The 14,143-nt window shown below is 43.1% G+C and overlaps 1 protein-coding gene across 4 annotated transcripts in view; it reads right to left on the bottom strand.

The window, feature by feature from the left end:
* Window positions 1-1,975: 1,975 nt before the first annotated feature.
* The window catches only part of zfpm1 (zinc finger protein, FOG family member 1), a 133,127-nt gene continuing 120,959 nt past the window's right edge, over window positions 1,976-14,143 (bottom strand). For all 4 annotated transcript variants that reach the window (XM_084734483.1, XM_084734484.1, XM_084734486.1 and 1 more), the window contains 5 exons: window positions 10,026-10,128; window positions 9,239-9,487; window positions 8,046-8,279; window positions 6,785-7,027; window positions 1,976-6,593 (listed from right to left, as the gene is read on the bottom strand). In XM_084734483.1, coding sequence (XP_084590609.1) covers window positions 3,937-6,593; window positions 6,785-7,027; window positions 8,046-8,279; window positions 9,239-9,487; window positions 10,026-10,128 — 3,486 coding nt within the window. In that variant the 3' untranslated portion in view covers window positions 1,976-3,936. The remainder of the gene's footprint in view (window positions 6,594-6,784; window positions 7,028-8,045; window positions 8,280-9,238; window positions 9,488-10,025; window positions 10,129-14,143) is intronic.

The following is a 14,143-nucleotide window of genomic DNA, read 5'->3' on the forward strand; positions in this document are numbered from 1 at the left end:
AGGTGATTATACACTAATTAAAAAATACTTACTATAGTCCATGTCTGCCAGTAAATCTTACACACTGGACCTTTCAAAGCTTTGTTGATGCTAACTGACACTTGCTGAATGTGATCTGAACTGCTCCCAGAATGGAGGCACTGTGAGTGAATACAACAAGGGGGCGTTAATTCACATCTCATCATTGAAGGACTAAGCACGGGGTGAGAAAGTCACTTGGAAATGTTATCAGTTCATTTTCTCTGCCTGCAGCTGAAGGCACCGGTGTTTCTTCTGCACTCAGCCATTGATTGGAGCAGCCTTGGAGCTCTGATCAGGCACAAAAAGCTTTTCTTCATGCAGGTACGATTACTCATACGTGTTATTTTAAAAGCAAAGCTGATGATTCATTCAGCCCTTCTTCGCGAGCCTGTATCAAACAAAAACAGCACACTTGAAACTTTCTTATGAAACGAAGTGATTTAAATCGCTTCCTTTGAGTGAATAGGTGTAAGTGAATCAAACACCTCCAAAAGTCAAGGACTCCCACTCAGGGGTGTGATGCAAGTCGTGCTTAGGCGTTAACACGAAAAACACCGCAGCCACTAGACAGAAGCACAGTCACACTCTTCATCAGTGTCTCTCAGAACTTTTTTATTTCCCATGCATAGTTTGGACAAGAGTGTAGTGGAACTGAAATGAAATTAAAAATATGGAAATAAAAGTTTTGACATTCATTGATTTTCTCCATCGTGGACTGGACATCAGAGGAATCATTAACAAAATATGTTTGCAACTCAGAAAAGAAAAAAAAAGCTTTCTGCGAGGGTGAAAATCTTTCAGAAAGTCCTTCAAGGTAGAAAGATGACGCATTTTGGACGGGGAAAAGTTCTGTATAACATAAATACATTACAAAAAAAGTCCCTAAAACTAAAACATTCAGCACATTATTATACAACACAGTGCAATTAAATGGGGGTAAGTTTAATCCAGAACTCAGTTCCTCAATTTTTGACGTGACTCTGACTTTCTTCTGCTTCTTCTCTCTCCTTTAAGAACTAAGAGAGACACACCAGCACAATTGTAAACACTTAGCAGTAAGATGTGTCTGGTACAGTACTGCTCCAAACCACAGCAGGGCAGAAAAAAAATCAGCCAGGAATTTTGAATTACGTTTAAAAGAAGAAAAAAAAAATCCTTCACTTTTACATTTGGTTTCCAGTTTGGGGAACAGACAGACTAATGTGCGTCTTTAATGCTATCGAATAAACAGAGGTCCAGATCGATCGTGTGTTGGTTGGTTTACAGTTAGACTGATATTAGCATTTGAACAAAAATGTCTAATAGAATCTGGTCCATGTGCTCCCCTGCTGATCTGGATAATCCCTTCAGTGTGGGAGGACTGACCTCAGTTCTTACACATCAACAAGAGTAAAATTCTGAGGAAAATGTTTAGAATTTAGAGGAGTAAAATCAAATTGAAACATTTAGCATCTGGTTGCAATATTGGCAGCTTCAGTACAAAATGAAGTCTGCACCTTAAAGGGATAGTTCAGATTATTTGAAGTGTGGATGTATGACGTACTTATCTAGCACAGTACCAGCACGGAAACTAAGCAATGTACTGCTGCAGACAGGGTCAGCAGCTAAACATATTTTGGCTACTTAAAAAAGATGGTTTAAGGTCAGTTTAAATGCACAGAATACTCAGCATATTTTCACTGCTTTACCTGGCTGTCAGACAGACTTTTCAGACAGGAAGCCACAGTTAATAAACCAAATATTACTCTCTCCAATCAAACCAGACTCCATGGGCAAAATCAGTAATTTTAACACGCAGAACACAGGAGTTTGCTGGCGTACCGCTGCCTTGTTCTGTTGTTTGTTTGCGTTATTGTGAGACTTTGGTGTTTTAAAGGGTTAGTTCAGATTCACCAAAGTCACACAATAGCACAAACAAACTAAACAATTGAGGCAGCAACTCCCGTGCTTTTTTTCAGTGGCTGAAACACTTTTTGTTACTAAGCCTGTCTACAGGAGTATATTGTTTCACTTCCGTGCTGGTACTCCTCTCTGCTTCTCCAAACTGGTGGGACAAGCATGTACTGTCTGTGGGAAAGTACCTCATACAACCATATTTAAAATAGTCCCAACTATTACTTTAAAACACTTAAGATGAGCTCTACATCAGCAAGTTTGCATCAATAATGGAAAAAATATTTCACAGTTCTAATGAACACTGTATTGCAACTGCAGCAGCAGCATGGAAACTGGTGGCGTAAACTGTGTGTGTGTGAGTACGTGTGCATGAGTCAGAGAGCGATAAAGTGAGAGAGGAGGAATACAGCCTGTCTCTCTCACACACACCATGAGAGCCACAATAAGTGGTTTTTATTACATATGTGCTTACTCTGCTGTGTGAGACGCGACTATTCCCTGCTATGCCTTCATTGCCGGACAGAAACACAGTCATTAAAAAGAAAAATAACATTTTATAAGATGTGTATGAGAAACCAAAGCATGTTGTGTTCTGTGTGTCCCTCAGTAAAGTCTGAAATGACAGTTCGCAACAAAGAATGTAAAGCCGTGTCATACTCTGCATGGTATGGAGGCTGGTAACTAAACATAGACTAAAATCCGGGAGGCTACAGCATTTTCACCAAAGTATAAAGATAGCAGGATCAGAAGTGCTCTCTACAACTCTCTGATGTGAGAACCTGTAAGTTGTTCTGATCTGATCGTGTTGCTAATCAGCAAGGTACAAGAGGGGATAAAAATAAACACAGTGCTGGTATTCAGACCTCACCATCAATTAAAGACTACATTAACAGAACACCAAATGCTAACGTGATAATAAAGTTCAGTGTGATCCCAGTGATTACTGTGAGAAGATATTACATATCTACACTTAGAAAATACACTTCAACACACCCAGATCCAAATAGTTCCTTCCAACAGTATGAAAAATATACAAATAAAAAATACAAATACTCTCAGACACCAGGTAGGTAGTTTTCTGTTGACATGAAATCAGTGAGGACTAAAAGATAGAAGATAAATATTTCACATTTTTTTCTCCCTTGCATTGGACAGAGAAAATAAAAAACTGTGTGTATGAAAGAAAAGAAAAACTGTCCATTTTGAAATATTATCCTTCAGTAATTAGTAACATTGTGATACCGCATATTTCTTCTTCTTCAGCTAAAAACGCTTTTGCTTCTCTAGTAAGCAAAAAAGAGCCAGTGTTGGAACCAAAAGCATTATAGAATTCTTTTTTTCAGACATCATACACTATGCACAGATAATAAAAACATTAACAATGATCAAGTCTTTTCCACACAACATAAATGATTCCTCCGTTTAGGTCGGGAACATTAAGAGCTCAGGAAAAGACAGGAGACTCATCATAATCAGCATAGTCATTACTGAATCATCATCAGTCAGAAATGCCTCCAACAGTCAGAATCTAATTACTGCCATCATGAACTCAGTTCAACAGGGAGACAGAAAAGAGCTTGTTGACATAGATCTGTTTAACGTCCCATAATGCAACATACTGTGAGGCCTGGGAGTGGTAGATGTTAAACTGGGGGCTGGGGTACTAAGACAGAGAGTGATCTAGGGGACGAGGGCACACCACTGTGTGCAGGTAGCATCCGTCTCAGCTCTTAGTGTACTACAAACTTTGACCCATAGGAGGAGGAACATCAGTTCTTATATGTTAGTAACACCACCTGCAAATTCTGCTCTGCAGCAGCTGGGTATCAGGCCCCGCCAGGTGAGTAACAGTCATTCATTGTCATTCATGGTGATGCCAGCTGAGTGCCATTTGGGCACTATGTCGGGGGGACTGGCAGAGAAAGAGGGACATCTGAGCTTCTTGGAACTTAGGGAAGGAAAGCCTCCACTCAGAAAGATAAAGTAAGGGGAAGAGGAGGAAAAAGAGAATTTCTTGGCTCACTTGACGTGTTCGGCACTGTGGGAAGAGCAGTAGTATTTCTTATGAGCTATGAATGTGGAGAGGCTGCTGAACTTGATGTTGCACAGCCGACAGAAGCGGGAGTTACCGTTCTGGACGGGGGAGATCACTGTGGTTTTAGGGCTGGTGCCCTGGCCGGGGGCAGGCTGGGCTGTGGGGACGGGATGGGTGGCCACAGTTGGGGCGGCCTTGTTTGGAAGGTGGGACGACCCCACCGTCTCCCTCAGGATCTCAGGCACAGGTGACAAAGTCAGAGAGGGGGCCCTCGGAGGAGACACAGGCAGAGGCGAGCCAGCTGGAGGTGATCCGTCCCTAGCTGCAGGGCTGCCGTTTACCAGTGGAGAGACAGGAGAATTTGTACCGCTCCTTGCCTGCCCGTTGATGCTATCTCTGTGCACTCGGGAGGCCAGTTTGGGCTGGCTGGTTGTGGTGGTGGAAGTGGCTGCAGAAGCTCCATCCCTGGGACTAAGGCTGGGGCTGCGACTGACTGCGCTGCCTGGCTGGGGCGTGGCCTCGTGGGGTGGCTGAATGGTCACAACCAGGCCGTGGGTCGTCTTGAAGTGCTCCATCAGATCACAGGTGATGAGCCTGTTAGGGCAGTATGGGCAGATCACCTGAGGGGAACCTGCACCTACACCTTTGGCTCCAGCTCCTGGGGTGGCTGCGAGTGTGGTGGTGGTATGGGGCGGAGATGTGGTGCTGGAAGCGGGTAAGGCAGAGGGGTGAGGACTGGATGATGGGCCTTGAGCCTGGGCGACCCACTCGGCAGGGAGAGCTTTGGCCTCCATGGGGTGCAGGAGATCTGGGCGCTCCTGCTGAGGCCTGCTTTTAGGAGAGGTAGAGGCTGATCTCTTGAGCCTGTGGAGCTGCTCCAAGGTGTGGGGCTGCAGGGTGGTGGCAGGGCAATAGTACGTTTTATGAGCCAGGTAATTCTCAATGCTATTGAAGCTGATGCTGCAGGCGGTGCACTTGTGGTAGTCACTAAGAGGCAGAGCAGGGAGGATACTGCTACTGCTGTGCCTTGAAACCTCTCTCAGACGGGGCCTCTTGCTCAGGTCAATCGGGCCATCTCCCTCAGGGCTGGAGCTGCCAGCCCCACTGGGAGAAACTTCTTGCTTCACTGCCAAGCCCAGAACAGAAGGAGATGGGGCAGAGGCGGCAGCAGTGGCAGCAGCAGCGGCAGCAGCAGCGTTAGCTAAGGCCTCAGTCCTGGCCATATGAATCTCATACATCTTCTTCCTCTTGCGTGTGCGGATGGGCTGGGGGAGGAAGGCTGCTGTGGTGGATGCCTTGGTCATATGTACAGATCGTTGGTTGGATGGGTCATGGCGGGATGCACAGTAGAAGCGTTTGTGAACAGTGTAGTTGTCATGACGGCTGAAGCGTATGTTACAGGCCTCGCAGAAGGTTCTATTGGGATCATCATCTAGGTCCTCAGCAGAGCCACTTGCAGGACTTTGGCTGCCTTCGCTTGCTCTTCCTCCTCCGCCTCCTCCTCCTCCAACACTTCCACCTCCACCTTCCCCTTCAGAAGAGGATGATATTCCCTCTCTCCCCACAGGGGTTTCAGTCTTAACTTCCACCACCCTCCTTGGTTCTGTTGCTCCACTCCCTGCAGGAGGTTCAGAGTCAGTTGGAGAGGCAGAGGCGGCTCTGCTTCCTGCTCCACCCTGAGGAGATGCGGTTGAGCCATGTGCCCCGCCAGAAGGCACCGTTGCTGGGGCTGCATCCCTTGTTGATCCAGGGCCTGAAGCTGAGGTTGGACCTTCTCCATGGTGCCTGCTGGAGCAGTACAGCCTCTTATGTGCATAGTAGTTGTTGATGTTGTTGAAGGTGATGTCACACTCAAAGCAGGTTGCTCCTTTGTGAGGCGGAGTTGCTGTGGCTGTAGGTGGAGTCGGTCCAGAGGGGAAGAAGGCCGCTGGGTTGTTCTGAGGAACTGTCTGGCCCTGTTTCAGACGGCTGTGGACCATCTCTGACATTTTAGCCAGTATCTCCGAGGCCTGAGGCAAAATGGCTGCCTCAGGGTTAAACATGTACTGAGGCAAAAACATTGCTCCGCCTGGAAGAACTGACCCTGCACCTCCCACATGGGCAGGGCTGGAACCAGGGGTGGGGCTAGTTGGTTCTGCCTTCACGGTTGTGGTGGTTGGACTCTTCGGAGAGTTTGATGTCTGGCAGGAGGAGGAAGCAAGTTGCCCTTCCTTTGTCTTCCTTCTTGCTTCATGATCTCCCTCCTCTCCACCAACCTCGTCCTCCTCCCCATCCTCCTTAACCTCCATCTGCTGCTCCTCTGTCTCAGTATCTGAATGAGGCTCCTCTTTGATCTTTAAGTCAGTGGTTGGGGCATCACTGGGACTATAATCTCTTGGTGTGGCTGAGCCTCCGTTTGCACCTGGGCTGGACGAGTCTGGCTTAGGGACACAAGCAAGGGGCTCCCTCTCCTGGGGAGACAGCTGGAGTTGGGGGTGGTCAACTGAGGATGGGGTACTTTGGCGAGGGGTGGGGCTCCTTTCAGCTGGGACCCTGACCTCTAGGTGGGTTCGTACATGTTGCTGAAGTTGGGCAGGGGAGTCAGAGTTGTGGCCGCACACTTGACACTTCAGCACCACACCAGAGTCCCCTGGACTGAGACCTAATGAGGAGATTCAAGATTAGTGAACTACAGCAGTGGCTTACATTTGAGTGGATTTACAAAATAGGAATCTTGACTTGATTAACAGTCTCAAACATATTACAACATTGTCTATACGGTCATGTCCAAGCAACAACAACTCACTGTTGTTGATGTTGAAAGTCAGTTGTCACAATGATCGTATGACTTACCAGTGGAAAGGGGAAGCTTGGGAAGGCCTGGCCCTGGGGAGTAGACCTCACTGCGAGATCCAGGCTGGCAAACCATGTGGCTGGTGACCAGGTGGCTGTAGAGGATGTCCCGAGTGGTGGAGACGAAGCCGCAGCCATGACACACCCCGTTCAGTGTGTCTGTATGGACCTTAAGGTGACGCTCACAGTTTGCTTTAGTGGTGAAGGCTGACAGACAGATGAGACACACAAATGGACGCTCACCTGTGGAAGGACAGAGAGAGACAGTGAGTTCCAAGGACCAACAGTGAGCTCATCTGCGATGACCCAATGAAGTGGGTGATAATGGCACACTGGTCAAGTATCTATGAGTTAAGGCTAAAACGCACTAAAGGCGCCTGACACTCGCAATTTGAAACGCACCCATTGTTCTAAATGGCAGAACACGCACTGAAAGCATTTTGACACACGTCAAACTGACTTGACACTCGCACTCCGAACCTGTTTCGATTTTCGAGCATCAAATGAGGACCAGGGCTTTTTTTTCGGCAGCTGCAGCTGGTGTTTGGGGAGAGTTAAATGGAATAAAAAAAAGCATGGACATGAGGAGCGAGTGCTGATTGAGCTTTAGCTCCACCTGAATCAAGGTAAATAGGGACAGATGTGCTGACTTGATATAAAAACTTTTTATGATCATGAAACATAATATTGAACACTTTTGTGGCGTGTGTGTTTTTTTTTTTTGCTGCAAGTCCGATTTGTTTACTTTTAAATACATAATTACTCAACTAACTTTAGAGTTAGTTGATCAGAACTGCGAAGGAGGAGAGAGAGAGAGGCAGCAGAGAGGAGGGAGAGGGAGAGTGTGTGAGTGCTGACTGATATCAAACTTTTTTGATAATAAATCCTGATGTTACTGTACAATTCCCTGACTAAAATAATGTCTCAGTAACAAACAGACAGACACTCGTCTCCCCCATGAAAGCTTTGTCACTTCGCAACATTATTTTAAATCATTATGAAGTGTCCAGACGCTGTCTCATCTTCATTTCCTCGGTGTGTGTCGGTGTGCAGTTTGCAGTCTGCTGTGGTCTAAAACATCCTCACTGATGTAAACTGAGTGACACTGATGTGAACTATCCTGCTTTGTTAATACAAAAACAATATTGCGCCTTGTGTCGTTTGACACACGTCAAATGAAGAATGCAGTGCGTTTTAGCCAGTAGGCTTCAGTGCTGTTGACCCTTTGTCTGTTTGCCATGTATATGAATCTTGCTCTCACCACTGTGTGTACGCATGTGGATCTCCAGTGAGCTGGCACTGGGGCAGCTCTTGTTGCATTGTGGAAAGGGGCAGATGCGTTCATTGGGGTAGGACTCCTTGGGTTTGTCTTGAGGCGGGGACGAGGCTGCGGCCGGCTGCTTCTGACGGCTGGCGCAGTAGTACATAAGGTGTGCCTGCAGGTTCCTCTCACTGCGGTACCAGATCCCACAGTCCTTGCATGGAAAAATATCCTCTGTTGACAGGAGCATACATTTAGAGTTAGTTGATTAAACAAAAACACAACAAATCAGTATGGGTTGATGAAAAGCACCACTGATTTGACCTCGTCAGTTTGTTCAACTTCAAGTACCTCAAGTGCTAAATTTGGGTTTAATTTGAATCTAATAGTCTTTACCTGTGCTCTAATTAAAAATATGCAAATGTACTTAAAATATCTGCGTATATCACAGAAACCATTTTTCAGAAGTCAATCTACAGCCATAATAGATTCAGCAAGTACCCATGTTCAGCACATACACACACATTCCATTGCTATGAGTATCCACGGCAACAGGACAAAGGTTATGATTATGAATAATTATCATGTCTTATCATCTGGGTTATTTTTAACAGCATCCAATTATTTGATGAAGTCTTCAAAGCTGTAGAAATGTGTAATCATGTGGGATGATTACCAGTGGTCACAGTAAATGTGTGTGTTTGGGCCTCAGACATCAGCACAGCATATGTCCATGAGGAAACTTTAAGTCCAGCAGCGGCAGGAGGTGAGATTCTCTGCAGTTGAGAACTGATGCTGACTGCTGAAGAGCTCTAGTGTCATCTTGTGGCTAATGAGAGCATTACAACTTTAAGACAAATGGTAAATTACAGTACATTATAATGGCCTGCAAATAGCTGGTGAGACAAAAAAATGTATTACAAAATATATTAGATGTAATGTAGCTGATTCTTTTTAAACATTTTGAATACATATTTTCTTCTTTGCATTTCTACTTTAATGTTGTTTCTAGTACCTGTGATACCAATTCGTCCCACATAGATTATTTCAGTTCCAATCTATCTGATAATTTACTCAACCAGATTATAATTAATTTATATATAATATATCCTTGATTGAATCAAAAAAAGCAGCTTTACTACCAACACAATAAAAAAATATATATATTTTCATGTCTTGAATGCAGCACTCACTATTGACAACGGCAGTAGCCAAGATGGCGGCCATGCCAGCTTGCTGTGGGAGGAGCTGGATGTCTGAGTGCAGCGCTGCTGGGTACAGTGGCTCCTCCTTCACCACAGGTTGCTTCTGGGTAACAAGGCTGAGTGGAGGAGAGAGCTGGGCCAGTGGGGAGGAAGAGGAGCCTGTAGGAGGTGACAGGAAAGCCAAGAGCCTTTCACCAGCCACAAGCTCTCTGGTCACCTTACAGAACAGCTCATCACCTGAAAACACACAGACTCATGTCACAATTGGAAATTAATGACAGAAACAGACCTTTTATTTTGTCCAAGAATAATAAAAGCCATCCTTAGTTTGGTAAGATATGGTAACAACTAGCTTTTTCTTTCCTTTTCATACTTTTCATAATGTGTGCACTGGAAAAGTCAGTAGACTTTTTGTATTAGTCATTGAGTTGCAGTACTTGTCAATGATTATAATTTATCCATAAAGATCTACTTCATACAAGCCTCCACTTCTGAGTACCCACAGGAGGAGTTACATAAAAAAAACTTATATCTGCTAATCTAAGTAAGGGGTTAAAGTTCAATTTAACTGGAAAACTGAACAAGAAAAACTAAAACTTGAAACAATGACTTTAAATAAGGCATTGACACCTGGGAGCAGCTCAAGGGATATCAGTGACACAGGATTTCACAGAAATCAGCAGCACACATTATAATTGTTTCACAAGAATATACTGTGCATCACAAAGACCCATGTTGAGGTGGAAGTGATGCTTGAGGTGTTCTCTGTTGTCACCTTGGCTGTAGATGGTACAGTTGGCAGCTGAGGCGTCTGAGTTCAGGGGGAGCAGACTGATCCAACAGTCTGGATCTTCACACACCAGAGTCAACCTGGAGTTCTGCACACAAACACACACAAAGAAAGGAGAAGGTGAGGAAAGAAGGTGAACTTCTCATCACTGCTGCTTAAGAACAATTTTACCTTAGGGTCAGTGAGGGTTTTTTTTAATGATGCCACATCAAAATCAGCTTTTTATTTTACATAATAATCACAAATATACCACAAATGTAGGTCTAGTGTTGTGACTATTAGTGCCAAAACGATCCAATAAGTTATATATTAGTCAATTATATAGGAGTCCTGAGAGGCAACAGAGAAAAAAATTCTGGTGATCCATTTTCTCAAACTGAACTAAACAGTCTTCTCTCCTGTGTTTATGACTTAAGAACAGGGGATTTTGCTGGGATAATCACTCCAAGTCCCTCTTTTCCTGCATTGCATTTCTGCCTCTTGTGGCCAAAAAGAGTATTGCAACACACACTTCAAAAAAATCACCTGCCAACACAAATTAAACAAACAAAAAAATCACCAGCTGAAACTTTTTCACAGGTATAAAACAAGCAGTGCCTACCATACACTATAAGATTTTAAAAAGACTTTGAAAAGACTTCAGCCTGGTAGAGCGTTCTTTCCCTTCTTGTCATATTTTCATCTGTCCCACAAATTAAAGGCATAAAACCTCCAAAATAATTTAAAAAATACTTCAGCCTGACACCCTCTCACATCTAAAGACACTTTGTCAAAAGTCACGGAGCTTTAAGTCAAAGGTAAAGACTTTGCAAAGACTGGGGATCTTGCATGGTCACTGTTTCTACAACAATAACTACATTATTTTGGTCTTGTCCCTAGTCTTGTATTGTTTGTCAAGATGCCTGTACATTTATTTCCCAGTATGTTGATTCTGAATTTTCACTTTCATATGATAATCTACTGTTTGTCTTTGTCAAAAAAAAATCCAAATCACATATTAGAAATTAAAAAATCTACAAAAGGAAGGAGAAGGTCAGATGAAGTATTTACAGATTTACAAGATCAAACTATTTAAATATTTACCATAGAAAACTAATGTGTTCCATGCATATTTTCTTATTCTTATTCTTTTTTTTATATATATATACGCCTCTCCTGTGACTCCATACAGGAAAATTTGAGATCCACAGAGAAAGAAGCTCACTCAGACTTTAATGAGTTCATATACAAAGAAAGTTTCACTACAACTGGACTCTCTCTCCTGCAGCAGGCGCCGTGCTCCTGTCACACACATACAGACTGCCTGCGCACGGTGAGGGAGATATCACTGAACTTCACTTGGCATGAGCCAAGACTTACAGTGATAAACATTTGATTTTATCAAAACGTCAAGACGGCACAAAGAATGAATAAAGACAGCTCAGACTGAGTTTTAGGACCGTCTTACACCAAACAATCGGGACGGGGATGACAGGAGCGCTCTTTGACTCCAGCAAGACTCATGATTTTACTCCAATATCGATCATTTGTCTGCGACAGCGAGACCGCCGTAACTTAGAAAAATGATCACAGATAAAAAAAGTCTTAAGGAACTTTAGAATGATTATCATGCCAAAATCTTTTTCCCTGCCCCTTCTTAAGTCATTAAAAATCAATTAAGATCAGATTGAGAAAATTGATCACCAGAATTCTTTTCCTCACTTGACTCTCAGGGCTTCCGTACAATTAAGAGAAAATAAATCAATGACAATCTTAATGACTGATTAACCATTTATTTTATAAAGTCAAAAATATGTTGGTTGCAGCTTCCAGATGATTTCCTGCTTTAACGTAATAGCATTTTAAAATAATAATAACAAACTGATGGCATTAATTTTTACTACTTCTGATATTATGTAGATAAAACTCATCCAAACCTAAATGTAAACAAATGATCTATGAGCAAAAGACATTCATGATCTGAATTATGTTTTTTACCACAGGGTGTTCTCACAGTGGCCTAAAAGATGAGTTGATGATTCATTCAACTTTTCACAGTTGTAGCAATGTGTGAAGGCTGTACATCCAGTGTAGTGCAACCATCCCACAGCTGGGACATTACACACTTGTCTGCTTCACTGTGATCCAGTGGGATCACATCTCTCTCATCCCTCCCTTTATATCCCCAACACTGTTTATAAAGGAAACTTATCACATCAAATAGGAGAGATGCCCTTAAAATACATTCCATTGTCACCTTCAAGTGTTCATTCTCTTCTTTAACTGGACTGCTTTATAGTATGCAGACCAGTATGAGATAATGACAAAGAAACAAGCATTAATTGCTGTAGATTGGGAACACACAGTGACACGGTACTGTCCAGTGTGTGTCCAGTGGTAAACAGCCATTTATAAAAAGACGGCCAGCGAGCAGAGGATGATTACAACCAGAGAAGGAAATGAGGAAATGAGGGGAGCACGGGGCGAACAAAGCTGCACAGAAAATAAAGGAGGAGAGAGAAGAAAAGAGGAGAGGGGGAATAAAAGAGGAAGAGAAGAGACCCCGAGAGAGAAGGAGAGAAGGAAAGGAAGAGAAAAAAGATCTGATGAGGTCGACAGGCTGCTATTCAGCTGCTGACATAATAAGATCCACAGTGGATACACTGGACAAAGAGTGGAGAGTCAACATCCACTGTCTGTGTGTGTGTGGAGGTATGAGAGAGAGAGAGAGAGAGAGAGAGAGAGAGAGAGCACGTAAAACACACACACACACACACAGTATCCCCAGTACAATCTTGTCTTTGTTCATATGAGGCACCAGGAGCATTCCCTCTGACAATCACTCCCAGGACACAGGCTTATCCCATGTCTCCATGACACACACACACACACACACACACACACACACACACACACACACACACACACACACACACACACACACACACACACACACACACAAAGGAAAACCAGAAGAAGCTCTTGGGCCGGAGAAGTCACACAGTGGTATTCTAATAAATGGTTATGAGAGCATTATCTAATGTACTTCTGTCCTGCACAGAGTATTTATTGCGTTTCGATGTGCATGCTTTTAAGAACTTTCTGCAACATTTTCTTCAGTACCGCAATCTCAGCCAATAAAATGTCAGTAAAATGTCAGCTTTTAATACATTTTCATCCCAGGTAGTCAAATACTTTTTTCAGTGACCCTCAGTGACTTATACAGATGAACAATGTCCCCTTTGCATCTGTATCAGACCTTTCTGCCAGAAAGCCTTTCAACTGGTGGTGTTTGTTCGCAGGAATCTGGCCACTATTATACAATTAATTGTTAACTATTTTGATAATTGATTAATCATTTTGAGTCATTCTTATAATAAAAAATGAAATCTGAGGTTGTCAACTTGGAAAAAATTATTTTTGACATTTTTTTCATATTTTATGGACCAAACCACAATTAATAATTGATCCATCGAGAAAATAATTGACAGATTAATCGATGATGAAAATAATCGTTAGTTGCAGCTCTAGATTCACTTGCACTGCAATACTGTTACCAAGGTGATATATCTCAGTTAAAAAAGTTTACTTTCTCTGTAGCCACAGCAGAGAAGATAGATAACACTGCTATCTAGCAGCTGGACATGTAAACTAAACACAAAATAAACCACTGCCATAGTATTTAATTTACAATATCACAAAACATAATATTGCGATACTTGTATCAATATTTTCTTAAATCCCTAATTTTAACACGTGGTTAGAATTGGGAAACAGTTGCAGTTCATTTAGGTTGAGGCACCAAACTTGTTTGTCTAGGTTTAGGAAAAGAGTTTGGGTTCAAATAATGTAAGTCAAGTCAACATTATGTAATGTAAAACTTAATAAGGTTGACTTTTGGCTTCTCACTTCTCCTTCATACATGGACTGTCTCACTTTTCATACAGTCATCTGGTGTGGATGGGTTTACACTCAAGTTACTTGAAAGCCTCATGTGTCTCATGCATACGCTGAAGTGTAACTTGTGCGTCTGAGCATCTGGATGACACACCAAGAAGTGTGAACATCTTGTCATGCCAGTGGACGTCCACTCACCCAACAATCACTTAGTTTTATAGACCAAT

This window comes from Lutjanus erythropterus, chromosome 13 (genome assembly GCF_056507025.1).
Source record: "Lutjanus erythropterus isolate fLutEry1 chromosome 13, fLutEry1.hap2, whole genome shotgun sequence".
Lineage (NCBI taxonomy): Eukaryota > Metazoa > Chordata > Actinopteri > Lutjaniformes > Lutjanidae > Lutjanus > Lutjanus erythropterus.